General features: G+C 48.0%; 1 protein-coding gene across 14 annotated transcripts in view; it reads right to left on the reverse strand.

The window, feature by feature from the left end:
- Positions 1 to 25,210, reverse strand: part of ENAH (ENAH actin regulator) — a 139,760-nt gene that overhangs the window by 4,084 nt on the left and 110,466 nt on the right. For 5 of the 14 annotated variants that reach the window (XM_058701418.1, XM_058701417.1, XM_058701416.1 and 2 more), the window contains 9 exons: positions 17,622 to 17,977; positions 15,694 to 16,491; positions 13,454 to 13,758; positions 12,405 to 12,550; positions 12,187 to 12,244; positions 11,397 to 11,445; positions 9,190 to 9,256; positions 6,214 to 6,276; positions 3,221 to 3,299 (listed from right to left, as the gene is read on the reverse strand). In XM_058701418.1, coding sequence (XP_058557401.1) covers positions 3,221 to 3,299; positions 6,214 to 6,276; positions 9,190 to 9,256; positions 11,397 to 11,445; positions 12,187 to 12,244; positions 12,405 to 12,550; positions 13,454 to 13,758; positions 15,694 to 16,491; positions 17,622 to 17,977 — 1,921 coding nt within the window. Of the gene's footprint in view, positions 1 to 3,220; positions 3,300 to 6,213; positions 6,277 to 9,189; positions 9,257 to 11,396; positions 11,446 to 12,186; positions 12,245 to 12,404; positions 12,551 to 13,453; positions 13,759 to 15,693; positions 16,492 to 17,621; positions 17,978 to 22,690; positions 22,794 to 25,210 lie in introns of those variants that run through there. The other 9 variants (XM_058701425.1, XM_058701424.1, XM_058701427.1 and 6 more) reach the window with 6 other exon arrangements.

The following is a 25,210-nucleotide window of genomic DNA, read 5'->3' on the forward strand; positions in this document are numbered from 1 at the left end:
CGTGGCCAGGCTGGGCTGAGACGCATCGCCCGTGTAAAACGCACCAGAGTTCAAAGATTCGGCGTGAAGAAATAACGTGTAATGACGTGTAATAGCTCTTCAGTAATTTTTAAACATTGATTACATATGGAAATATAATTTAGTTCCATTAGGTTAAATAAGATATATTAAAATGAATTTCGCCACTTCACTGACTTCACACGGCTGCCAGAGATTCTCCGGCATTCACGTGACCCCTGTCACACTACGATGTAACAGTGTCGACCTGGATGCTCCTTCCTCCAGGAAAACCATTCCATCCTCAAAGATTTTGCAAAATCTCGATTTCCAAGTTGATTTTGGAATAATAGACACCCCCACCCCCTTAAAAAATGACCAAGAACGGGGTCATGTGACAACTAAAAGGGTTTTTGACAAGGCGATGCAATCTGAAAAGTAACAGCCACCCTCGGGGTGGACTAGTTCCCAGCGTGCGACCTTCTTTAACGCTGCACACTTCAGGTTCAGATTCAGCTGCTCTGTTTAAGGTTCATTTTCTCAAAAGGTTTTTCAGGTTTAAAATAAGGTTGAAACTATCAGTAACTCCCCCACTTTACAATAAGGAACAAGCACAGCAGTTATCGGAACAGCCTCACAGTGTCCTTATTCCAATTAATAGGAAAACCAGCGCTAAAATCAAACCTTTCCTCTCTTCTCCTCCCCTACAGACAGCCCAGAGTGTACCACGTTCTCAAGCGTGTGCAAGTACTCTAAAGTGTTTTCAAGAAAAGAAAGTCACGTTAGATATACGGGAAAATAGGGGCTTGATCATCAATGACCTCAAGCTTCCTTTTCAAACTACCTAACTCAATTTAACTTTTCAAACAGCTTTGCAGTTTATAAAAATTAGGTTTATCCGAAACATTGTTAGTATTTCTCTCCTTAATTCGTATTTGACTTTAATTCCGTACTCCTATCACTGCAACATTATCCGTCCCTTTTTGAGCCACGAACACCTGCTAGCATTTAAAAAAAGGAGTGACGCCATGGGGAGAACGGGCTTTGAGGAAAGGTCTGGGTTCTGATCCCGACTCGAACTACGGACGGGGCCGCGGGGCTGAGCGGCGGAACTTCTCAGAACCTCCGAAGCACACAGTTGGAAGTATACGCGCTGTTGGACGGGCCTCCACGAGGACCCCTAGACGGTGCCGCACCGTGAGCCCGGCCAGTGCCCGGCCTGCGCGTCCGCCAGGGGGTCGGTACGAGGCCACCACGGGGCCTGGTGTGGTCACCGCTGTCAGAGGCCACCGGGTGTGCGGGGTGGGAAGGCCAAGGGGACGCTCTCGCTGTGGCTCCTCTGGGCTCAGGTGCTCCGGCTGGCCTTCCCCTTCGAATCTTTTTAACACTACCAATTTTTTAAAAACGTATTCCACCTCCTCTAGGAGTAAAATCTTGGAAAGTCCACCATCTCCTCACCCGTCACTCCTTCTCCTTTCCTGCTCCTGAGCACGTCCTCGTACAATGTGTGTCCATGTACGACATGCATCCACGTACGATGCACGTCCGCGTACGACATATGTCCGTGTACGACGCACATCCGGGTACAACGTACGTCTGCGTACGACGTCTCCAAAATACGGACATCTTTTTCTTTTTCATAAAGGTGGGATAACTGTTGGCACGGGCCGGTCACTGTTTTGCCAACGCGGGTGAGGGCTCACGATCCAGTGTTAAATGCTCTCAACTGTGACTCCTTCATGGCCGCTGGGTGTTCCCCCACACTGTCCATCTGTATACTTCCACGATATTTTCTTAGCATAAATTCCTGGGAGTGAAATTTCTGGGTTCAAAGGTAAGATATTTATCTTGTTTTCCCAAACTGCTTTCTAGAAAACAGAGGTACCGGAGAGTGCCCGTTTCCCTCACATTCTGGACAAGGCCAGGTCTGTTGGGTCCACTTTTGCCAGTGTCCAGTGACAAGTGCAAGCCTATTCCCCATCGCAATTATACGCCACGCACTCACGTTTAAAGTTTATATTGTGCCACTGCTGGAACTTTACATTAATGCCCTGAACCAAAAAAGTTAAGGTTTGAAAACAATAATACACTACTAATGCTATTTCATTTGTATAAAAATATCTAAACTCTACATTCTTTTTTTTTAACTTTTCTTTACTTGAGAAAGGGAGAGAGAGAGGGAGGGAGGGAGAGAGAGAGAGAGAGAGACACGGAGGGAGGGGAGGGTGGAACGGAGGGAGAGAGAGGGAGAGAGACAGAGAGACAGAGGGAGGGAAGGAGGGAGAGGGAGGGACAGAGAAAGAGAGAGAGAGAGAGACGGAGGGAGAGGGAGGGAGGGAGGGAGAGAGAGAGAGACAGAGGGAGGGAGGGAGGGAGAGGGAGGAGGGGAGAGAGAGACACGGAGGGAGGGAGGGAGAGAGAGGGAGAGAGAGAGAGAGAGAGAGAGAGGGAGGGAGAGGAGGGAGGGGAAGGGAGGGAGAGGAGGGAGAGGGAGGGAGACACAAGGGAGGGAGGGAGAGAGAGGGAGAGAGAGAGAGAGAGACGGAGGGAGGGAGGGAGGGAGAGAGAGAGGGAGAGAGAGAGAGAGAGGAAGAGAAAGAGAGAGGGAGGGAGAGGGAGAGAGAGGGAGGGAGGGAGGGAGAGAGAGGGAGGGAGAGGGAGGGAGGGAGAGAGAGAGAGAGAGATGGAGGGAGGGAGGGGGAGGGAGGGAGAGGGAAGGAAAGGGAGGGAGAGAGAGGGAGAGAGAGAGAGAGTGACGGAGGGAGGGGGAGAGGGAGAGAGAGAGAGAGGGAGAGAGGGAGATGGAGGGAGGGAGGGAGGGAGAGAGAGGGAGAGAGAGAGAGAGTGACGGAGGGAGGGGGAGAGGGAGAGGGAGAGGGAGAGAGAGAGAGAGAGGGAGGGAGAGAGAGAGAGAGAGAGAGAGAGAGATGGAGGGAGGGAGGGAGGGAGGGAGAGAGAGGGAGAGAGGGAGAGGGAGAGAATGAATCCCAAACAGGCTCAGTGTGGTCAGCGTGGAGCCAGACACAGGACTTGAACTCACGAACTGTGAGATCACGGCCTGAACCGAGATCAAGAGTCAGACTCTCAACCGACTGAGCCACCCAGGCGCCCCTTAACTCTACATTCTTTTCAAGTGCGTTCACACTTTGTCGAACACATGCACACAAGACGGTTCTAGAAAGAAACCAGTGCACCAGAGGCAGCTGCCAATGAGCGTGCCTACCTGCTTCAGCCTGTCGTAGTCTAGCCCCTCTGTCTGGACGCCGTTGGCACTGGGCTGCGACGAAGGTGCAGATTTTGGTCTGTACAAACAGAATTTCCAGGACAGGTAAATGACACTTAGGATGTTTAAGAAGTTCACAAAAAACTGCAAATTTACCAACCCAACACCAGATTTAAGTCCTTTTCTTAAAACACACTGTGTTAACAAGTTAATTGTCAAAGTTGCAGGACCGACTGGAACATAAAGCAGAAAGTATTTCTCACGGGGCTCAGCGTTTCCAGCCGTAAATGGTCTCAGTAAAGAGACCAGGCAACGCGATGGGACCGCGGCGCTCCTTCCGGCAGGAGCGGAGGAGCGCGTGCTCCGGGCAGGGGCTGGAGCGAGGCCGCGTGCGACACAGTCTCGTTCTTCTGAAACCGTGCGGTGCCCACTAAACGTCTGGTGAACTGACCCCTAATGTGAATCGGTTTGCAAATCCTGTGCCTTGGTTTTGGGCCAAAGAACACTTTCCTGATGAAGTTTTTACGGAGATGTCATCTGAACAGCGTGTTTCCAGCTAACTACCTCCACAAACTTTGTTTGTTCATTCGTTCGTTCGTTCGTTTTAAAAGGAAATGCCACACAGAAGCAGACTGCCAACTAGGACTACACTTTCGGAACGCGAGGCTCTACTGAAACTTCTACGTGAAGAAGTAAGTCTTAGAAATCGGGTATTTTAAACAACAGTTTCAGTATCAAATAAACCAGTCCTGTCTCCTCTCCAACTCTGGCAACCAGAGAGAAGCCCAGGGGAAAACCTGCAGTTTTACTGGGCGTTCACCCAGGTGCTGGTTAGCCTGGCAAAGTGGCCACGCTCTGAGGGCCACACATCGATGCAGATGCAGACCAGTAGTCAAGTCACATATCATCAAGTTCGCGGAGGACCGACGTCACAAATCTGCACCAGGACTCGGTACCCACCACTTTGCGAAGCCTCTTACAAGGCTTATCATCCTCTAAACCCATAGACGCTGGTCGTGAAGATGAACTATTGAGTTACTTTGCTTTCATATCAAACATACGACTGCTTAAAAGGCTGGGAGGGAGCAAGTCGACCGATTTGGTATCATTAGGCAGCCGCCGCTCTGCCCTTATGAACAAGGGAAGTAATACCTTTCAGAGAACTCCCCTCAGTAAGCACTGAGCTGGGCCTGGGAGAAGATTTACAGGACACAGCTCCTTTCCCCTGGGAGGGGACGGACCCCTTTACACTTCGCCGAGGGGACTGTTGAATCCCCTAGTCACCGAGGACGTGCAGATCTGCGGCAGGGAAGGCAGGGGTTCCCTGCAGAGCCCGAACTAGTGAAAACCCTTAATGGTCGACAGACACACTGTGTGCATTTCCCTTCCCCATGCTGTCTGCTCCTGCTCGCCGAGTTACACTGTTAATTCCTCTGCTTTTCTTTTACTCTTTACAGTGAAGTGGTACAACCGGCAAATTCTTTCCTCCTAAGTTCTATAATGAATATCCCCTGACATTCATATGAGTGCCTACAGCCTGCTAATTAACTGGGCGGTATGTTATGACTTTATCCGTATTTATTAAATAATACAAAACATTATACAATCAACGATTGAGGAAACATGCAATTAAGAAATTTTCATTCATGCTAACATGCAACCCACCACCACCACCACCATCACCATCACCACCCCCAGCCCCATCACCATGATAATTAACTAAAGGGGGGAACTTTTCATACTGAAGGAAAGAAGTAATCACCACTTTTTTTTAAAAAAAAGGTTTATCAACCTTCTATGGGGGGTGGGGGGGCTCTACGTGGGAAAGCGGCAAGATAATGGAGAAGAATAACAACAGAAAATCTCATTAAATGCTACTTTTTTTCTCTCTTACGTATTAGCAAATTTTCTAAGTCTTTTGGTTACAACGATTAAACCACCTCAAAAAAAAAAAAAAGCAGGAAAAATGATTTCACACTTGTGATATAAACATTTTATGCAGGTTTAACTGGCTGACAAACTTTAAATCTTTTCAGCATCAACAGCATGAAAATAATTTTAGCTAGTATCAATTTGGCCAAATACAATCTGATTGCAGAACTTCTAAATCACTGCCAGGGACACCCCTCTGTATACTATTTAAGTCACATTCCCAGTAGACTTGATGTGAATTTTTAAAAACAGGTGCATATAATAACATGGGCAGATCTCGGTTATTTCTAACCCATGGATCTTCACTGAAAATTGATAACAAAACGAGGTTTCCCAGAGGTTTTTGTGTTACCTCTGGATACCTGCCTATAAAATAAGTACTATAATATTTAAGTCCCTATTCTGCCAAATTAATTCTAAATATTGTGTAAGCACTTGAGGATTTTTAAAAATTGTCAACTTTTTAATTAAAAAATACGAAATGCGTGGTTCTTCTCTTAACTTTAGTAATGAAAAAAAATGGTATAACAGGACTTATCCTAGAGAACAATCTGCTCGGGATGTTAGATGTCAGATTGTTAAAGACACTCAAGTACGTAGGAGACAGAGATTTTCCTCAAAGAGTAAATTTTTCGCAATTGCGGCTGTAATAAAGTCCCGTGCTCCACCGACAAACAGTAAGAAATCTTCTGCTCCACCTTTTAAAGGCTGTGTCTCCTACTTCTATGGAGAACAGCCTTTCGAAGAAAATGCACAAGCTACCAAGAGCCTGGAGAAAACACAGGGACCGAGACCCCTATCTTGGCCCTGCGGACGTGTGCACCGCTGCTGTTTACCCCCAGCCAACTCCAAAGTGATGGTAGGGGGGTGAATACTATTAACTTTTCTAATTTTAATCTCTTAGAGTTTTTAAAAAACTCGAAACAAAGCTAAATGTGAAAGGTCTGACCTTCCCACGTATCCCCCTCGTGGTGATTACCAGTCCAGGTAGAAAAAGCTCAGCCCTGCCCTGAACGTGTCAGTTAAAAGTCTCAAATCACAAAGTCACATCAGGGTGATACCTGTGTAATGAATCATAGGACCTGTTGTCAAAAACAATCTGATTTTTCCTTGGAGAATCCCGTCTATGAAGGGGAAAAACCATTTAAAGGGAAATACAATAGAAAACTTTTAAAAAGTAATTCTCATGAGGTTACCGTTTTATAGGTTTGCAGTCACAGCAAAAACAATTAAAGGAGTCCATTACCCTTCAAACAATCATTTTTTTCCAGTCCAGAAGACGGTATCTGGACACAAACTCTATCTACGGTCACGTGAGGTCAGTCCCTCTACTTGACGATGACTGAGGACAGAAAGGGGACAGACGCGCGCTGACCCTCTGTACAGACAGCACACACGCAGACACAGTAAAAGCTGCCCGCGCCGAGTATCGCAAGTACCAAGACCCAATAAAAACCACCGCCGCTGTAAGTATACACAAATCAACTCTTCTCAAAGAGCACGTAAACAACTTTTCTTCTACCTTGAATGTAAGATCTGTGAGCTCTTATTGAAAACCACAGGAAGAACTCACAAAGGTTCCAACGGTACATTCCAGCCACAGTCTGAAGTATTCGGACACTCTTGCTTTCCCTCTACTATCCGACGTCTTCACTCAGCGACTACAGCACAGTGCAGCACCTGGCGTGTGTCGTAAGGTATTAACCCACCTCACCACTGACGTAACTTCGACAGGGATATTCATGACAGAAAGGGGTACTTTCACTGCCCTGCAAGGGTGAGGTGCACTTAAATAAAAACGTGAAGTGGCCAATACACTGGCTCTCAGAAGGAACAGGGGAGGAAACGGGCAGAAAAGCAATACAGTCCTGAGTCTCTCAGACATACTTCTAAAAACCTCTTAGGGCTTAAAACTGCTTGTGGTGACATTTTAAGGCAGGAATCACTGGCTGGATCAAATCCATCAAAAGGTGCATGAATGGTCAGGAAACAACCGACAGTTTCACAATTTCCATTTCAGGAAAGGAGAAGCAAGCCATCCACCGGAGCAGAACACGATTACGACACACTCCTGAGGAACAGGATCCAGTGTTTGGTGACTCAACAGAAAACCCCTTTTCTTAACGTGATTTTCAGAACACTTCCTTAACTTCCTTTAGAGACCTGAAAACTCTTTCAAGGAATTCTTTTTAAACTTGTTTTAATGTTTATTTATTTTTGAGAGAGAGAGAAAACGAGCTGGGGAAGGACAGAGAGTCTGACTGGGGGCTCGAACTCACAAACTGTGAGATCATGACCTAAGCTGAAGTCGGACGCTTAACCGACTGAGTCCCCCAGGCGCCTCTCAAAGAGTATTTTTTAAATGAACCCAAACACATCGAGGAACCTCCTGTGTTTGGAGAACCTCTCCCAGGTCCCTCCCGAGATACCCCTTCCGGTGTGGACTTGGGATTAGCTTCAGGCAAGCGCAGCAGGGAACCCTTGTCACTAAGGTGGGGACGAGGACTAGACGCGGAGAGAAGGAATTCTAGCCCGCCGCACTTCAACCTTCAACAGACACACAGGACACCACCGTTCTGGTCTCTGGGACGCACCGGATAAACTGAGCTTCAAGACGTGCTCGTGAAGAAAAGCCATGCAAACTACCAGGGACGCGCTGGAAGGCGAAGGCCCTATCAGTCAGGTTATCTGATAAACACCAATCTTTCTACTCTACTGAAAACACGGCCACAAAAGCAATTCCTGCATTTTTTCCAAAAGTCAGATACACTCATCTTTCAGTCACAGAGAAACCAGAAGATTCTATACATTGAAAAAGGCTCCGTTTCTTTGCGGAACTCACGTAATTCTGTCACCGCCCCGTCTCTGCCGGCACAGAGAGCCCAGAGAAACACGCCCAATTTTACGATCAGGCTGATATGGGACAGATCAGGGGCGGGGGCGGGGGGGAGGGGTGTCTATCCTCGTATTTTTCCCTTTTTAGGTTTCTATCATTAGAGTCAAGTCTGCTTTTTAAGAGGCAAAAATAAGGCAAATAAGGCCAGAAAGAAAAGGCAAAAAGCTGTTTGGTCCCGAGACACATACTTTTTTCTGGAAAAAAAAAAACAAAAAACAAACACCAAAAACAGAAGTCCTTTAAACTGTCTCAGAAATCAAGGGAAAGTCTCATCTATGTTCAAGACCTGTGATACAAATTAGTTATGACAACAAAACACGCCCAGCTAAGAAATGCTGTTTGCTAAGACCACGCCTCGTGGCCCGGGATAAACAAGGTTAACCAGTCTTGTTTCTGGGCACTTTTTCTCAGTTGACTATAATTAAAGTTTCAACTGAGAGAGAAATCAATCTTTTTACTTCACAAATTCAGAACTTCAGGTTTTATTTTGCTCTTTCTTAAACACTAAATGAAATTTCTCTCCGGCTGCTTTTCAGTTTGAAACATAAAAGTTTCTTTCAAAACTTACATTTACAAAATGAAGGATGTCACTGAGACTAATGGGGAAATGTGACTATGTCACATCACATCATGGTTCAATGTTAACTTTCTTGCAAGTGAGAACGGTACTAGGGTTCCGCAGGAGGGCAGCCTGCTCCTCAGGGAAAATGCAGAAGGATGAAGGATTCAGGATGAAGCAAATTTGCAAACTGCTTTCCAGAACTCCAGAGAAACAAGCGCGGGTGTGTAAATAGGAGCTCAAAGCCAATGTGGCAAAACTAGGAACTGGGGAGTCTGGACGATGGGCATACGGGTGTCTGCTCTTCTCTCGACTTTTCTGTAGTTTTGAATTCTTCAAAATAAAACCATTCGGAAGGACCAAAGCGATCTCAAAATTTCAGACAACTGGCTAACAATAAGCATACGGTGGGGTCCAGGCAATCACTAGGAAGAACAGACCGTGCTCAGTGGTTTCCAAGAGCAGTAGCATTACAGGTTTTATTTGCTCCTTTGCACACTCATATCCACCATTTGATTTTTCCTACAACGGAAATGTAGCCGCTAACCACATGTAAATGTGAACCTTAGAGAACACAGGTACCTGGAGATGACAGGTGACTTGCTGCCATTCACTGTATTCGCTCTTTCCCAAGGTTTTCTTGCTGGTTCTTAAAAATATGGAACATAAGTTATTAAATACCTTATGTGCTCCCAGAGTTACCGTGAAACAAATAACAAAATCCTAGACGCCACTATACATGTTTAGGCAGTAATACAGATAAATAAAAAATTTTTCATTTCAATTCTGAACTTTAATTAAAATCTGTAAGGATCCTGGGCGCCTGGGGGGCTCAGTCTGCTGAGCGTCTGACTTCAGCTCAGGTCATGATCTCATGGTCCGTGAGTTCAAGCCTCACGTGGGCTCTGGGCTGACAGCTCCCAGCCTGGAGCCTGGCTTCGGATCCTGTGTCTCCCTCTCTGCCTGCCCACCCCCTTGCTTGTGCTCTGTCTCTCTCTCGCTCTCAAAAGCAAACATTAAAAAATTTTTTTAAAACAGTAAAATCTATAAGGATTCTAATTTGTATAACCTCAGACCTTAAAACAGGAAGAAATGAATAAGCAAGTGTGACCAGCCCCCCTAGGAAAACTGCAGACTGTGAAATGTAAAACACTGTATGTCTGCAAGCCAGGGGCTAAAAGTCTAACGAGCAGGACTCCCTATCTGATGAGGAGTTCTTGGCTTCTCGGTCTATGGATACGCCTCAGGGAACATGCAAATGAACTATGAACACGTTTGTATAAAAATACAGTCGGCCACCCCTTCTCATTGGGGGTGGGAGGATTCATAGCTCTTTTCACCTTGTGAACAGCTCTGGGACCCTAACTTACAGTGGAGCTCTGAAGAATCTGTGCTCTTGGTAACAACATACATACAAATTTTGGCTTATGGAAGAAAGATAAAGTTATTACAGTAAGTGGTTCACAAAACAGAGGATTTTAAGGAAGGCAATGTCAAAGTGATCTGAGTCCTATTTACAGGAAAAACAATTCGCAAAGTCACAGTCTTAACTACAAGATAGCTATCGAAGTACCAAATAGTCACCATTCAATAATGAGAATATGAGACTATCGTTGGGTTTTTTGGAGAATGGGTTACAATCACAAAAATGGAAATTTTTTAGGATTTCTAAATAGTGCAATTCTAGAGGTCGCTGGTAGTCTCCAAATCAAAACGAGTAGGAATTAATGTGGACATTTCTCTACAGTGATTACTTATGGGTCATTCAAGATAGTAATTCATTGAAATCATCAAATTTATTCATGTTGCTTTATTCCAAATTAGATAAAAAAGCTGAAGAGACAGTCCAGCTCTTTGTCTTTTGGTCAAACACAAGGAAATGACACGTAAAACATGAGAGCCTCACATCCTAGGCACGGACACCGCACTCGTGCAGTGCCCGCAGTGACAAGTGGTTTATTTGTATTCTGCATGAAATACTCTCCACCCAAGATTTCTCCACGTCAGAAACTGCACTGAATTCAACAACACTTTTTGAAAACTTTAATGAGATTTTCCTTTTACCTTACAAATTAGAAGCTTTACTTCCTTATCAGTACCACCCAAATGCATGGTTAAAATGACAATGCTCTCTAGTTGAGAACGTTTTGAGATGGATGCTAGTACTAATAACTACAGGCTCACTTAATCTTTTTTTTTCATTAATGTTTTTTAAGGTTTATTTATTTTTGAGAGAGAAAGAGACAGAAAGAGAGAAATGGAGCATGAGCAGAGGAGGGGTAGAGAGAGGGAGACACAGAACCAGAAGCAGGTTCCAGGCTCTGAGCTGTCAGCACAGAGTCCGACGCGGGGCTTGAACCCACGAACAGTGAGATCGTGACCTGAGCCGAGGTCGGCTGCTTAACCAACTGAGCCATCCAGGCGCCCCTCACTTAATCTTTACCTTTAAGAATCAATGATTAAAGATACTTCCCTTTCATCTATGTATATTTCCTTGCTTTAGCAAATAACTTCAAATCATTAACAGTAGTACACACGGAATGTGTTAAAAATTATGATTTTCAAAGAAAGAATCACCAGAAAAAATCTTCAGGTTTTAACGGATCTCCCAATATCACAGAGGCAGAGGAAAAACAAGTCATTCCTTCTGAGCGTGAACGAAACACTTTTAACATTTTCGTGGCCAAGCAGGTACTTGGTCCAAACATGGGTAAAGGGGAATTTTTAATTGAGGGGCGTTAGTATTTTGAGAAGGTTCTCAAAGGTTGAAATAGATCTCCTAAACTTACCGGGTGTACTTGTCGACGAGGCCTTAGAAGTGACGGGCTCGGAATCTTCCTAAACATACAGAAACTCGTATTAACCACACCACATCTGCTAGAATAACCCGGGGCACAGACTCAGTGCCGCACTCTCCTCCGCCTCCAGTCCTACTGGTGCGCTGCCCGCCGTGTCTTTTGTCAGCCTCCTGCCCCTTCCGTTCCAGCACAGACTGTCCTCCTCTGCCCCAACTCCCCTCCCCAGGTCCTGTCCTCGAGCACCCTCCCTGAGCGGCACCAGCTACCGAGACAGAGCCAGATGTCACAGACGGGTCGGGGTAATGGCACGGAATACCAAACTCGGGGGGGGGGGGGGGGGGCGGCGGGGGAGAACACCTGTACTGCTCAGACACCGGTGCACCAGGCAGATAAAGCCTGGCTGACATGGGGAGGGAGGAGGGGGCACAGCCCAGAACCATGGGGGAAACAGTTCAAAACCAGGACTCAGTCTAATTCCTTCGTTTTCAACAGCAGGTAACTGAGACCCTAAGAGATTTTAAAGCTCGAGTGAAAGGTCATTCTCTCATCTAAGGTACAGCACTTACTCTACAGGTTAGAATTCAGTCCTTTCCCCACAAACTCAACCCATCTTATGAAGAATGCTAGTAAACATTTATACGTGAGGCTCCAAACAAGCCATCTGTTGTACGTGAAGGGCCGAAAGAAGCAGTGACAGATTCCAACTAATCTCCGACACCGTCTCCCGAAGGAGCTCCCCTGGCTCTCGTGCCCCAGCCAGGCAGACTCTTCATGAACTCACGTGTTTGTCCTCTTTCTGTTCGGTGTCTATCGTTGATCCCTTTTCAGCAATTCTTCTCCTAGAAAGAGGGTAAGTCAGATTGTTAAAAAAATTCATCTAACTCTTAGCAGAACAACTACTTCTCCAGAGGGGAAGAACTGTGCCCGGCTCAATTACAGCTGAATGAAACGAACACGACCCTCTCAATCGTGACCACGTTCACGTAACTCCTCGCTTACCTCCTGGCCAGCAGGGCGCTCATCTCCTCCATCAGCCCGCTGCCCCCTAACGGGAGGGGTCCGTTCCCGCGACCCGTGTCTGATTTGGACAAGGCTGGGTTCGCGCCGATGGTGCTCCCTCCACTCGGGAAAGAGGCATCCTCCACCTTAATGAGAATAGACACACAGTGAACCCCTACGTTAGACGACCTGAGCGTTACATTCAAAACAGAAGGAAGACTTAATTTCAATACAAACATCTAAGTATTATTTGTAAAATCTTTTTAAGAACCTATGAAGTGAATGGCGTGGATTTACATAAATCGGTGGAAGTTTCATCAAAGTTAACGTCAACAGTAACGGGATAGAAAATAACGGGATAAGACATGTCTCCCTGTTCGATACACTGACAAGGACATACACTTTGGGAGGGGGGAAAAAAAAAGTGTAACCTGCCCCAGAATGCATAATACAATGAGGAAACCTACCAGGGAAACCAAACTGAAGGAGGAGCCACAAAATCAGTGCTTTGCAGACGTCAGCAACGGCAACGTCGTGTAAGAAACACTGAGGGGCTGACACAGATTACAGCATACTCGGGACATTACAACTTGATGGACTCCAGGATCTTGGGCTAGAAAAGTGGCGTAAAAGACATCACTGACCCCAGATGCAATCTGAGTAGGTCTGTAGATTGTTAACAGCCCATCGATCCAGCTTCCTGACTCTGATCATTCTACAGTGGACACACAGGTGCATGTCCCTGTCCCTACAAAGCAGGATTTACGGACACTGTGGAGTGGTGTGTCTGACAAAAGGGGAGAGTACTGTGTTCGCCCAGAAGGAAACACAAACACACGGAAACATCAAAGCAGATACTGTAAGCGGTGAGTCTGGGCGATGGGTTCACAGAAACTGCACTCTCTCAACTGTTCTGAAGTATCAATTATCTCAAATTTTTCAGTCAATGAAGTTCATGAAAGTAGAATACGGTAAACTCGGTACTTGAGTCGCTGAGAAAGGACAGGACACACACACACAGAAAAGGGGACACTCGGAAACGCATTTACCCGGGACACTTTCCTCAGTTTCGCTCCGGCAATTGCAGCGGCAAGTCCAGTCAACGGGCGATTGTCTTCAGACACTGATCCCGCAAAAAATCCAGATGCGGGGAGTGGGGGCGCGGGAGGGGGCGGAGGAGGGGGGGGGACCTGGTTGGGAAGGGGGGGCGGGGGCGGTGGGGGCGGCGGCCCCGCTGCGGGGAGCGGAGGGGGGGGCGGCGGCCCCGGGTGGGGGGGCGGTGCTGCGGCGGCCGGGACGGGGCCGGGTGGGAGCGGCGGTGGGGGCGGAGGTGCGGGTGGTCCCAAGACACCGCCTGCAGGAGAGAGACGTTAGACAGCCGGTCAACGGGGCGCCGCGCGGTACCCTCTTTGGGAAGCGGTGCAGGACGCCACCGCCTCCAACACTCACTATTGTTCGTGAGCTCCGCTTAGCACAATGTTAAAGTCTGGATCAGGGTGAAAAAGATACTAAAATGTAAAGCCAAAATAGAGGACTTCTTACTTTCGATTTTTGGGTGTTCCCGGGATTTGGTAAATAAAATAAGTGCTCGCAAAATCTGCGCCGGGGGCAGCGTCCCCGAAAACAAGCTAGTGTATGTGAGGGCGGTTAGTAAGGCCTGAAGAAACAGACCCAAAGTCGTCTGCGTGCACCCCCAAAGGCTGAGACGGTAAGTCTGCAGTGGTGGAGACCCTGCCTGTGCCAACTGAGACCATGAGAGGGCGTGGGTCCCCATTCCAGTATCTTACACACGTTCCACACTTAAATCCGGTGTGCACAGATTCACCAAAATGAAGGAATCTACTAGAACACAGCGCAACCTCAAAACAACCAGAAGTAATTAAAGGATCCGGAATTGGAAGTAGAGAGGTTTTTTTAGTCTAGAAGACAGGGGAAGAGAGAAATGTCTCCACATCTAGTAAAACCACAGAGAGAGTGAACACGAACTTCTTTCGTATCGGAAGAACGACCTAGTAGGCACTCCCCTCTTGGAGAGTTTCAGGACAAATAAAATGCTATTTGCACAATGGGTGGGGATTTTCTGCAGCTGCTAACTGAGCACTGACTGAGCGGTTCACACAAGCTGAGAACACCAATGGCTCCTAGAAGAGCACAGAGCAGGGGACGCCTCTCTTCCCGGGCAGTGGGCCCCGAGGGCAGGGCGGGGTGGCTGTCAGGTCAGGCTCACTGTGCCTCTCTGTCCAGCACTGTGGTCACATGTTACACATCTGCACATACTAGAATTCTGGCTCAGCGTTTAAGCCAACTTGATAAGTCAACGAGAAAAAATATGTACACAGCAGTAACAAGTCTTATTACTTAAGAACCAAGATTTTTTGAAGGAGGTGTTTAATTTAAATCCAGACTATAACACTGTTTCTTTATAAATACAAATCTGTCCTATTCCTTCCTTTACTTCCTGCTAAATCCTCTTTTTGAAAAAAAGAGTTGCTAAGCATCATCTTTACTTCCAGAACCAGGTCCTCCTCTACTTACAAATAATCCACCCTCAGAAGGTCACATCCGCCCTCCCCCGTGACCATGACAGCACGGCTGGGCAAGGGGAGGGGCGGGAGGGATAACGGGAGAGGATGCGTATTCCCTTCCAACCACCCCTTCAGCCCACCACTGCCTGTCACTCGGGAGCACGGAATCCGCTGGGGCATAGGGCAAGCCTACCATTCTTCCCACCCCTTGTGCAAAGTCAGGCTGCCCCACAGGATTCAGGGTGCACCTACCCCCTCGAGTCCAACGTGGGAAGCCGAAATGAGACAGGGCCCACGACCGGAACTGTGCCACAGCAGACTCTGGGATGATACGCTTAATGCCTACAGCTGGGCACCAAGTCTATCCTCCAAATTTCCCACAAATTAAAGGGAGACAAGGGAGATCATATATTCACTGTGCAGACAAACGTGTAAGTAACGTCTTCCTAGTGAAATTGAAAAGAACTGTGTCGTGGGGGCCACCAGATACCGGACCCCCCCCCACCCCCGCTCCGTGATCCTGTGGGAGACACCCAAGTCCCAATCGCTGTGGGAATTCCTCATATGGATCCTCCGAATGCAACCGATCCAGCAGAAGACCACCTCACTCGTCGGCCACTTGTTCAAACTACAGACAGCGTGGCACGGTGACGGGAGGCTGTCCGCCTGGAGACACCACCCTCCCCGTCCTTCCAGGCAGTGACGGCCGCTGGCGCGCCACCTTTCGAGGGACGAGTCGTTAGCAGCAACGACGGAAGCCTTACCCTGTTGGGCTGGAGTCTCGGCCGGCTGAGAGGCTGCCTGCGAGCCTGGCTCAGAAGCAGAGGAGTCCCCCAGCACAGAGTTTAGAGGAGTCTCCGCAGGGGCAGGCGCAGGGGCAGCTGCAGAGGGAGAAGGGAGAACACTAGGCTTGGAGGAGGGAGTTGAGGCAATGGGGGTGCTTGGAGGAGGAGAGGCTTGAGATCCACAGTGTGAGCGCGGTGCGAGGGAAGGCGGCGGCGGCGGCGGCGGCGCTGCTGGCCCTGAGGTAGGCGGCGGAGACACCGGACACGTGACAGAGTCAAGCGGCCCGTTGGGTGCTGTTGGTGACGGAGGCAGTGGGGGCACAGGAGAAGAAACACAGACAGGGAGGACAGGCCTCGGACCGGTCGCTTTGCCGGGGGGGCTGCTAATCATGACCGGAGGAGATGGAGGGAGGGGCGACACAGTGCAAGTAGACCAGGCACAGGGCTTCGCGGCCGGAGGCTGAGAAGAGGGTGTGTTCACGGGAGAAGAAGGCCGAGAGTTTTTGTTCAGAGGACGAGGAACCGTAGCGTAATGGGGAAGAACGGGGTGGAAGGCTGAGCCTACAGATGCTGCAAAACGTGTCGCCGAGTGCCGAAGAGGTGGTGTGGGGGGCGTGCAAGTAGGTGGCAAAGCGGTCACCACAGCATAGTCAGGACTGGCGTCTGACCCTGGAGCTGCGATGACTTTAGCATAGGATGGAGGAGGTGCCGCAGGAGGCTGGCAGCCGGCAGACTCGGGCAGCGGCGCGCTATACGGGGAGCTGTCGGAGGGCGGAGCTGCGGGAAGGTGGGGAGCGGCAGCAGAGACGGGATAAAAAAGGAGAGAGAAAAAGGGAGCTAGTGAAGCCACAAAACCAGCACTCGGACACAGTGCGCACACGCAGACCGCGGTTAGTCCCCGAGAACGCGCTCACTCGTCCATGCATCCTGAGACCCAGGGGAGGAGGACACGGGCTCGCTTTCCGTCTGGCGAGCGTACTGACACACGACGTTGCTTACTTAGCTCATCTTTGGCAAGAAGAAGATTCTATCTCAAGTCTCATTATTCAGTCCACTAAAAGGACATTCAAGTTACGTGAGTAGGACCGCCAACAGAAGAGTAAGTCTGCTTGTCGTTTTACGAACAAATAGCGAAACTGGCAAAAAGTTTTACAAAGGGCTAGGGGCCCCTTGTTCCTGCTTATTTGTGGATAAGTTTTGTTTCTTTGGTTGGCTACAACCCCAGAAAATAACGAGGCAGTTAAGAACAAGTAAATTAGCTCAAACGACAACCCATCAACCACCCTGAGACCTTGGATACAGGCCATATGGAATAGGAAAATAATTCTGAGATCCTATGACAGTAAATGTCAATTTTAGTGAACGTCTCAAACTGTGCTTTTTAACGCTTACATCTTTCGATAAATTCCATCCGATTTAGAAATTTTCACTAATTTTTTGCAGTACTAGAATACACGCAAGCCAGTCAGTTTTAGAGAGGGTACTTTTCGCCTACTATTCTGAATTCCTCCTTCAAGCACTTTAGAGCACAATCAAACAAAGTTCTTGAACAGGACAGGAGTCAGGACAATTTAAGCAACCTCAAAGGGCGGGGGGGGGGGGGGGGGGGCTGTGTTCTAAGTTCATCCAAAGTAAACACTTCCCACAAAAACACGCACTTTACAGCCAATTTACAGGGAGTGAGAAGACTTGGAAAGCCGGGCCGGGCCGCACGTCTCCGACTTTCTCAAGCCCCCGGCGCTAAGTGCAGTAACACCGCGAGGGGGAAGGAGGCGGCAGAGCAACAAGTGCGGCCTGCTTCTCGGTGTCCCACTTGCTGCCCGCCCCCCCCCCCCGCCTCCCACGCCCCCCCCCCCCCGCCCCCGTCCGCACATGCACCCGCACGGAGCACGGCGCGCGCTTCTTACCGGCGGCCGACAGCCGGCGCTCCCGCTCGCGCTCCCACTCCAGCTGCTCCTGCCGCTCCAGCTGCTCCTGCCGCTCGCGCTGCTCCCGCTCCCGCTCGCGCTCGCGCTCGCGCTCCCGCTGCTCCTGCCGCTCGCGCTGCTCCCGCTCGCGCTGCTCCCGCTGCTCCCTCTCGCGGTCGAGCCGCTCCAGCCGCTCGCGCTCCAGCCGGTCCTGCCGCTCGCGCTCCCGCTCGCGCTCCAGCCGCTCGCGCTCCAGCTGCTCCTGCTCCAGCCGCTCCCGCTCCGCGCGCTCCACGCGCTCGCGCTCCACGCGCTCCCGCTCCAGCTCCTTCTGCCGCTGCTGTTCTTGCAGCTGCCTGGAATTCCGAGACCAAAGCCATCAGAGCCGCGCGGCGACGGCCGCCGTCCTTAGAAGCCTACTCGCGACGAGGCCTCCCTTCTGACGCACAGGCGAAGCGAGCGGAGCCTGCCGTCCACGGCGGCCCGCACCACTTCCCAGCCTCACGGAGAGGAGAGTAACTTAGCAGGGTCACTAGTAGCACACGACACTAACGGCTCATTTTAGTGTGCACTGTTCATGAGGGAAGTGCCACAAAGAAATGAATTTTCCAAGTAACTGAGCGTACCACCGTAGTGACCAAGTCACTATCTCGAATGTTCGCGATACAAGTTAATACGTCATCATTTTAGAAATACAACGGCCGGCGAGCCACGACAACAGCTCGCCCAAGTTTGCTCCATTTATTTTTAAGCCGTTTCCCTACTGCTTCTGAAGGATCGCTACCGGCAGATTTGCTAGGAGAAAAGGTACACACATCTTAAGATTCTGGATACATGGCTCCAAACTGTTCAGGATTAGTGGCTGGGCTTCCCAGCAGCCCAAGGATAGAGAGAACTTCCTTTCACCACTGGGGTCTTTAACTGCTGCTAATGCACTTGCTGTCAGTCACGTGACAGCTGGCCTCCTGGCCCCTGCAGCCTACTGGGACACAGCTGTGTGCGTCCTTTGATGGGTTTTCTACCGCGACAGTTAACATTCCATCCTCATTTGTAGAGCTCTTTTCTCTATTAAAGCTAACAACCTATCGTCACAGATGTTGGTCGTATGTATTTTGAACTTTTATTACGGCTTTTTAACTGCCTTTGATTTTTAAAGTGTCATTTAAAACTGTAATATGTTAGATTTGTTAAAGTTGTAATACGGCTTTTAACTTTTACATAGAGAGTCTAGTGGTGGGATTCCTTCAGGTGCTCTGCCTCTGACATCCCTCTTAGCCCCTTCGCACAAGATTATGGAATTACACGTTTCTACAACAAAATCCTTAGCTCATATGAAATTCACCTCGGGTTTGGGCACGCAGTAGTGAGCCACATCACTGTACCTTTACTGGCAGAAGATGCCACCTTTCTGTGTGTTGACTGTTTCTGAAATTCCACAACATTTGGTTCGTGGATGTTTGTCTAGAGTGGCACCAGTATGCCTGGACGTCTGAAAGAAATGATCTAGTAGGGTGCATCCATCCTTATTCCTCTTCCTTTTGAGTTTTTCTAGAGGATTCTCAGATACTTCGCTTTCTCTGGCTAAGTTTTAGAATCACTTTGTTAAATCTACCCCTTCTGCCAAGACCTATCCTTCTCAGTCCTATTAACACTTTCCGAACTTTGAAGATCGATGGAAAACATTCATGTCTTTTAACCTCCTTGTCTAAGAGTGTATGGAATGTCTCAGTATTTATGCAATTAAATTACTATTTACGCAATTAAATTAAAAATCCCCTTCTTTCATGCTAGGACTTCAAATGCTGGCTGTGGAATCGCTGTGATTATATTAAAACCTACAGAGGCCCAATGTATGTGGCTATGAAACATATAGCTTGCTTTTAACTTCCATACATACATATAACAGAGCAAGCAAAGGTCTCCAAGTACCCACCTGGACCTAAACAACAGTCTTGCCATAAAAGTTAACTTTCCCCAAATAAAAATACTCGGCCCCATCTTCTACATAATAATCTCATAGCACCGTGGGTAAGAGTAAATGAAGTAATGCCTCGAAAGCTCTTTAAAAAGTTCCTGAAAGCATATGAACACTCAATAAATGTGAGCTATAACAATAATTGTTTGGAAATTTCAAATTAGGATTTTCCTTGGACTGGCTAATAGCCTGGCTGGGTTGCAATTAGAGGCAGAACTAAATGACAGAGGGTGTATGCTAATCTTTGTTCCTCCCAGCACTAGTAATAAACCACTAAGATTCTTCCAGAAATCTCTCCCCGTTTCCTAAACTGACTATAAAAAAGGAAAGAGCCCACTTGACAAGTGAACCAATCCCACTTCTGTCGGAAGAACCCAAAGCCTCCCTTGGGACAGGTCACCGGACTTGACAGTATTGCAGGAGACGGGGTGCCTGGGGGGCTCAGTCGGCTGACAGCTCAGAACCTGGAGCTGCTTCAGACTCTGTGTCCCCCTCTTTCTCTGTCCCTCCCCCACTCACGCTCTGTCTCTCAAAAATAAATGCTAAAAAAATATATTTTTAAAAAGAATATTGCAAGAGAGAAGCAGAAGAAACCTACGGCAGTGCTCAGGACAGGCAGTGGTGGAGATACTGGCTGGAACATAATAAATCAGATTTTTAGGGCACAGTACTGACTTTGTTATGCTGCTGGACAACCGCTAGCTGCCAAAGTTACGGAGGGTAGCAATATCGCTGCAGGGGTGAAGGCAAGAAATTCGGTGTACTCACAAGGATGTTTTCAATAATAAACTGGGTAGACAGAGTCGGTTCTTTTTGTAATACCTTCTAATAAATAAACTTGGCTGGGATGTACCATTAAACTTAAAACACGGTCTGTGTCAAAAAATAAGGGCATACGCTATAATAGAATCGTCTAAACAACCTATTGGTCCAAAAGGCGAAGAGACGCCCACGTTATTCTAACCAGAGCGCATCTGCATCCGGAAGCTGAGGGGAGGTATCTCAGGGCACGCAGAAATCTGTGACGAAAGACCCAAGTCACTGGGCCCCCTGTACGCTTCCGTGCCACCTCTTTCATTTTACTCCCGTCAAATAATGTCGGTGCACAAAGCTTACTAACAAAACCAACAGACCACTGCTCCAACCTTTCCAGCCCTGGCTCCAACACCAGAGACCATTACTGCCAACTCTTTTTGGACGTTCCTTCTGTTTTCACTTTAGAGACTGCCTACCGATGCCTCCTGTGGGGCCCTCACCACACCCGGGGTCCCTAAGCACAGTCCCAGCAGAATAATGAGATTGGAGTTTATGTCACTGACACAATAATGTAAATACTGTTCACAGCTAGACCATAGAGTATCCTAAAACTACACTGCATTTCTTTTTATTTATTTATTTAAAGTAATCTCTGCACCCACGGTGGGGCTGGAACTCATGACCCTGAGATCAAGAGTCGCATGCTCCACAGACTGAGCCAGCCGGGCGCCCCTCACTGCAGTTCTCATTCAAGTTCTCTGGGTTTTGATTGTTTGTTTGCTTGTTTTTACCTCCAAGTTAATGGCCACTTCTCCAGGCAACACAATGCTTTCATCACTAAAAGTAAGCTTAAGTCACAGGCAGAGGCCAGGTCTGAAGGATTACTGCATGATGGCATTTACAGCCAGGGAATCCTGACTTAAGAAGATTACTCCACAGGTTATGATATTTATTCCAGGGTTCTCAGCCTATCAAAGATCAAGAGTATCTACTGATGTGGGAGAGGAGCACATTGCCAGATGGCTTCCCCACGATCACAGACACACGGCTGGAGGAGGCAGTTCACAAGCTGCAGAAGATTCCGCTGACCGCATAGTCTCTTGATCTGAAGGAAGGACGGAAAGCGTTAAAAGCCCCTGGCTCATTTCTAGCCCGCTCACTGAAAAGATGCGCGTCTAAATATATTTCCCAAAGTAGTGTGTCAACAAGAAACTCTCAGGCTTACAAATCTTTAGTAGTGTGAATAATTCTCACCTAAACGGGATGGCGTACAAACGTGACATTCACACGTTTTGATCTCTAAAGCAGGACGTTTGTATTATCTTTTTGGGGGGCAGTTTCCAAATTTATAATCTCTGCTTTTCCCAGAAACACCACTCCCGACTCTCATACAGGAAATGCAGGGGACGCCTCCTCCTAGAGCTGTGCTGCACGGTTTCTTCACTCTTTGCTAGAACCATCCGAGGACCTCTCCAAAGTACATGGGCTCTAACCCTGAAGTACGCACAAATTCTGCCAGACTGATTTTTCTCTTAAGTTAGGATATGCATTTTACCATAATTTGAAAGTTTCTGAGAAAATGTACCTTTTTCCAGAAACAATTACAGTGCAAAGGACCAATATCATAGCCACCAAGAGCATTTAAAAAACATCACAAATAGTTCCTCCTACCACCCAAATACCCCTTTCCTCGAAAGAAGTCTCCCCAAATGTCAAGAGATGCCCAAAGCACTGGCCAACAGTGAGAGTAATAGGTTTTTAAAAATATATTCAGACACGTATTTAGTATATGTTGACCCAAAGACTATTTTTCTTTTTTTTTTTTCTTTTTTTTTCTTTTTTTTTAATTTTTGGGACAGAGAGAGACATAGCATGAACGGGGGAGGGGCAGAGAGAGAGGGAGACACAGAATCGGAAACAGGCTCCAGGCTCCGAGCCATCAGCCCAGAGCCTGACGCGGGGCTCGAACTCACGGACCGCGAGATCGTGACCTGGCTGAAGTCGGACGCTTCACCGACTGCGCCACCCAGGTGCCCCAAGACTATTTTTCTTAAAGTGAGCAAAATATAATGAAATTTAAAACCACATTTCGTACAGCCTTACCTATGATGAAGAGTGTTATTAGGTAGATAGAGAATGATTTAAAGTCTGAGTTGACAACATCTAGTAACACTACGATGCTACCGACACTTGTCAGAAAATAAAACTACATACATCTTCTGATCACATCGCGTGGGTCATTCCACTTCTTCATTAGCAAGCAAATACAAAACGGACAAGAGGAAAGCAGAGGATGCAGGTCTCAGTTACAGAGCCCCCGACACAGGCCCGTACTCACAGCAGCAGGCGGTCGACTCTGGGTCCATCCGGCCCCGGCCGGCTGACTGGGGGGCTGTACAACCGCATGGTTCCCGGCCTGCTCTGTGCTGGGACTACCAGGCCCTTTTATATCTTTCAGGTAGTGGTGCCCATTCGCTATTTATAGACATTAACTAAATTACATCCTATGTTGAGACTGAACACAGGACTGACTCATGTTTCTTAAATATGGTTTTCATCACAGTCAAAGAAGCCAGATATTACTAACACGAGTAGAAACCAAAGACTGACGTCAACAAACGATACGTACAGGGGTAGAGAACTAACCAGTAACTACCATCACGTTACCAGAGTCAAGGTACTGGACTCACTAAGACAACACCTGGAGTAAACATCTGTTTCATCAACTCGAATTCACGCTCATTAAGACAGAAAGATTAAACCTGTAAAATGCACACACACCTTAACAGTCAGGTCGTGTCACAGAGAGTGTAACGAAACACAGCTTCCGATCTCGCTCCCCAGAAGCAGAGCCTTTCGATCTGGCGCTGATGCCAGGTTCCCACATACGGTGGTTTCCTGAGCTCCCCCAGTTCTCAGCTGTTCAGTCGCACGGTACCCGCTTTCTCCTTCACAGGTGAGCCACCACCTGCCCCTCTCCACCACAGAACCTCACCTTCCTCACTCTTCCGATAAAATCACGACACCACTTTGGATCCCAAAATTCACGGCCAATCACATCTGCTCTTCCGAGCAATTTCTTCCTTGTTCTGGTGTCAAAAGTCACCGTCTCCTCCCCATCTGGTTCTTTTCTTTACGCTATCCCTACTTCACCCCCAACTCTCCAACCGGAACCGTAAACCCTCTCGACGTGACCCGGCGCATCAGGTGACCCGCTCTATTTCGTGTTCCCTCATTCTTGCTTTTCCCAGGAAGCACCTCAGATCCCTGGCCCATCGGACGGGCCCCGAGGTCTGGCTTTCACCTTCAGTGACGCTGGGAACTCCCTAATCTCATCCCAAGATGGGTGCCTTGTTTCCTGGTGGGGCCATGACCTCATTCCTGAATGGTTTATTTTCTCACTTTATTTTTAAATGTTTATTTTTGAGAGAGAGCATGTGTGAGAAGGGGTGGGGGCAGAGAGAGAGGGAGACAGAGGATCTGAAGCGGGCTCCGCACTCGAACTCACGAACCATGAAATCGAGACCTGAGCCCAAGTTGGATGCTTAACCAACTGAGCCAGGCAGGCGCCCCAATTCTCTCATTTTAACAGAACACCCCTTCCAGTAGCTTCCTGGGAAGTCGTACAGAGAAGAAGTTTGGAAACAACCTCTCAGGATTTGAAGCCCTCCCGCCCACCCCAAGCTCTACTCTCGCAGTCTACAACTCCAGTGACAGGCCCTGTCGGTGGGTCTGTTTTTCTCACTTACTGGGCCGGACACTGGCGAGTCGTGTCCATCCAGACCTGGGGCCCCGCAAGTGAGAACCCAGGGCCCAAAGCCGGCCACTCCCGCTTGCCCCTGCTGTCCCCAGCAAACTGCAAAGAGGCGAACCACTGCCACAGAAGCCTCGTGGCCACTCTCTGCCTAAAACATTTACCACCTGGCCCCACTCGGAAAACGTCTGCAGCGCTCTGACCCACACGACCACATCGCTGAGGTCCAGGAAACTTTCTCCTGTCATTTATTTGCAGATTCTGTTTCCTCAGGCTTTTTGTTCTTTGCTCCCTTAAAGCTCCCATTATTTGGATATCGGACCTCCTAATCTGATCTTATTTTGTTTTCTTTCTCGTTTACTGTCCCTTATCTTTTATTATAACTATTCCTAGGGTAATTTATTTTTCAAAACTCCTATTTTTTTAATGTCTAAGTACATTTCCTTACTCTCTGAATGATTATTTTTTAAATAACTAGGGTTTCTGCTTTAGGAGTGAAATATATTCTCCTAGTTTTCCAAAGCTGTTACAGTGTATTTTCAGGTTTTCTTCTGCTCCCTGTATTACACCTATTTCCTCCAGCTTCAGTTTGTTCTGTCTGTTGTCATCTGTCTTCAGGCCACAGAACACAGGAGCCTGGCTGGCTGAGGCAAGGACCAAATACTAAGGGTCCGCTACAAAGTATCTTCTTCCCAGTAGATCTAACCCCCCAGCAAAGATAGATTAAGGGATGCAGGCCAAAGGAAAATGGTGTATACCTTTCTTGTTATGGGAAAATACTTAAGTGTTAAAAAGCAAGGTGCCTTTTTATTATACGACAAATTCAAGACAAGACTACTAAAAAGCAATTTCTGGGGCACCTAGGTGGTTCAGTCAGTTGAGCGTCTGACTCTTGATCTGGTCATGATCTCATAGCTCGTGGGATTGAGCTCCACGTCGGGTTCTGTGCTGATTCTCTCTCTCCCTCTCTCTGCTCCCCCCCCCCCCCAAAGCATGCAAGCACACACTCTCGCTCTCTCTCTCTCAAAAACAAATAAATAAATAAGTTAAAAGCAGTTTCTTAGCATGGCATACAAAGCACTTGGCAAGCTGGACTCGACCTAC

Source organism: Neofelis nebulosa, chromosome 15, assembly GCF_028018385.1.
Source record: "Neofelis nebulosa isolate mNeoNeb1 chromosome 15, mNeoNeb1.pri, whole genome shotgun sequence".
NCBI classification, from domain to species: domain Eukaryota; kingdom Metazoa; phylum Chordata; class Mammalia; order Carnivora; family Felidae; genus Neofelis; species Neofelis nebulosa.